The sequence below is a fragment of the Wasmannia auropunctata genome, unplaced genomic scaffold (assembly GCF_000956235.1).
Source record: "Wasmannia auropunctata unplaced genomic scaffold, wasmannia.A_1.0 LD336074.1, whole genome shotgun sequence".
NCBI classification, from domain to species: Eukaryota; Metazoa; Arthropoda; class Insecta; order Hymenoptera; family Formicidae; genus Wasmannia; species Wasmannia auropunctata.
The window spans coordinates 892,115-893,086 of NW_012026816.1; the positions used below are offsets into that span (position 1 = coordinate 892,115).

The 972-nt window shown below is 40.1% G+C and overlaps 1 protein-coding gene across 1 annotated transcript in view; it reads right to left on the reverse strand.

The window, feature by feature from the left end:
- Positions 1-972, reverse strand: part of LOC105449735 (transcription factor TBF1-like) — a 7,439-nt gene that overhangs the window by 3,926 nt on the left and 2,541 nt on the right. Inside the window, exon 3 of the mRNA XM_011689118.1 lies at positions 328-461. Coding sequence (XP_011687420.1) covers positions 328-461 — 134 coding nt within the window. The remainder of the gene's footprint in view (positions 1-327; positions 462-972) is intronic.

Here is a 972-nt window from a genome sequence, read left to right on the forward strand (position 1 = left end):
TTTTTTTTTAAATTAAAGAGAAAGATGCCAACTTTATGACGCTGGAAACCGCATCCCCGGAAAAAATTTTAGCAAGTCCGTGCACTCGTTCAAACTTTGCAATTTTCAGTGTGGCAAACATGCTCTCAGATTTAAGAGTTTACAGCCACAGGGGAGCATTAAATTTAAAATCGACTCACGGTATTTTAAAGTAGAGATTTCAAGCTTTCATTTGAAAAAAAATTTATCATTTTACGATGATTTTTTGCGGAGTTACCGTTAACCAAAGTTGACCAATTTTTGCTCAAAATTTTTCTATGCCATAATTTTTTTGAGCAGTGTATATACCTGAGATCCTGGTCAGGCTCCTTTGATTTTCGGGAGCCGCCGGATCCGGAAAAGGGGTTATCGGAGTGACTCCTCTTTGATCCGCAGCCGCCGATTTTTGCGCGGCGTTGGCGACCGATAGATAAGATCTTCGCCTAATTTGGCGTATGCCAAATTAATTACTGAATCTTATCTTTTGGGACCGGAAGGGTCTCCTTCCCAAAACTTACACGCGAAACCAGGCGGCGATTCTCTCTATTTGTAGGCAAATCGGGTTTATCGGCAGCAGATTGTGCTAATTGAAAGCTCTCGCTCATCCGTTTCTTAGAACGCAGGAAGTCTTAAATCTAATATTTAATTAAATTATTGTCCCTGACATCGCTCGTCGCTTCCGGCGGCTAACTTTGACATTTTCCACGAAAGAAAAGAATCGTGGAGTTCTCAGGACGTAACAACACATTGATATAAATAAATGTGAGGGCTCTTTGTATTATTTACAAACTTTAGCTTCTTCGTAAAACTTCCCGTGGCATCAATCGTTAAGGCGATGCTGGAAGGTAAAAATTACCGACGTTTGCATTCTAAGTAATAACTCCGAAACGACTGAACGGATTTGAAAACGCTTTTACAGGGTTGTAATTGAGATAAAATGTAAACGCGCGAATT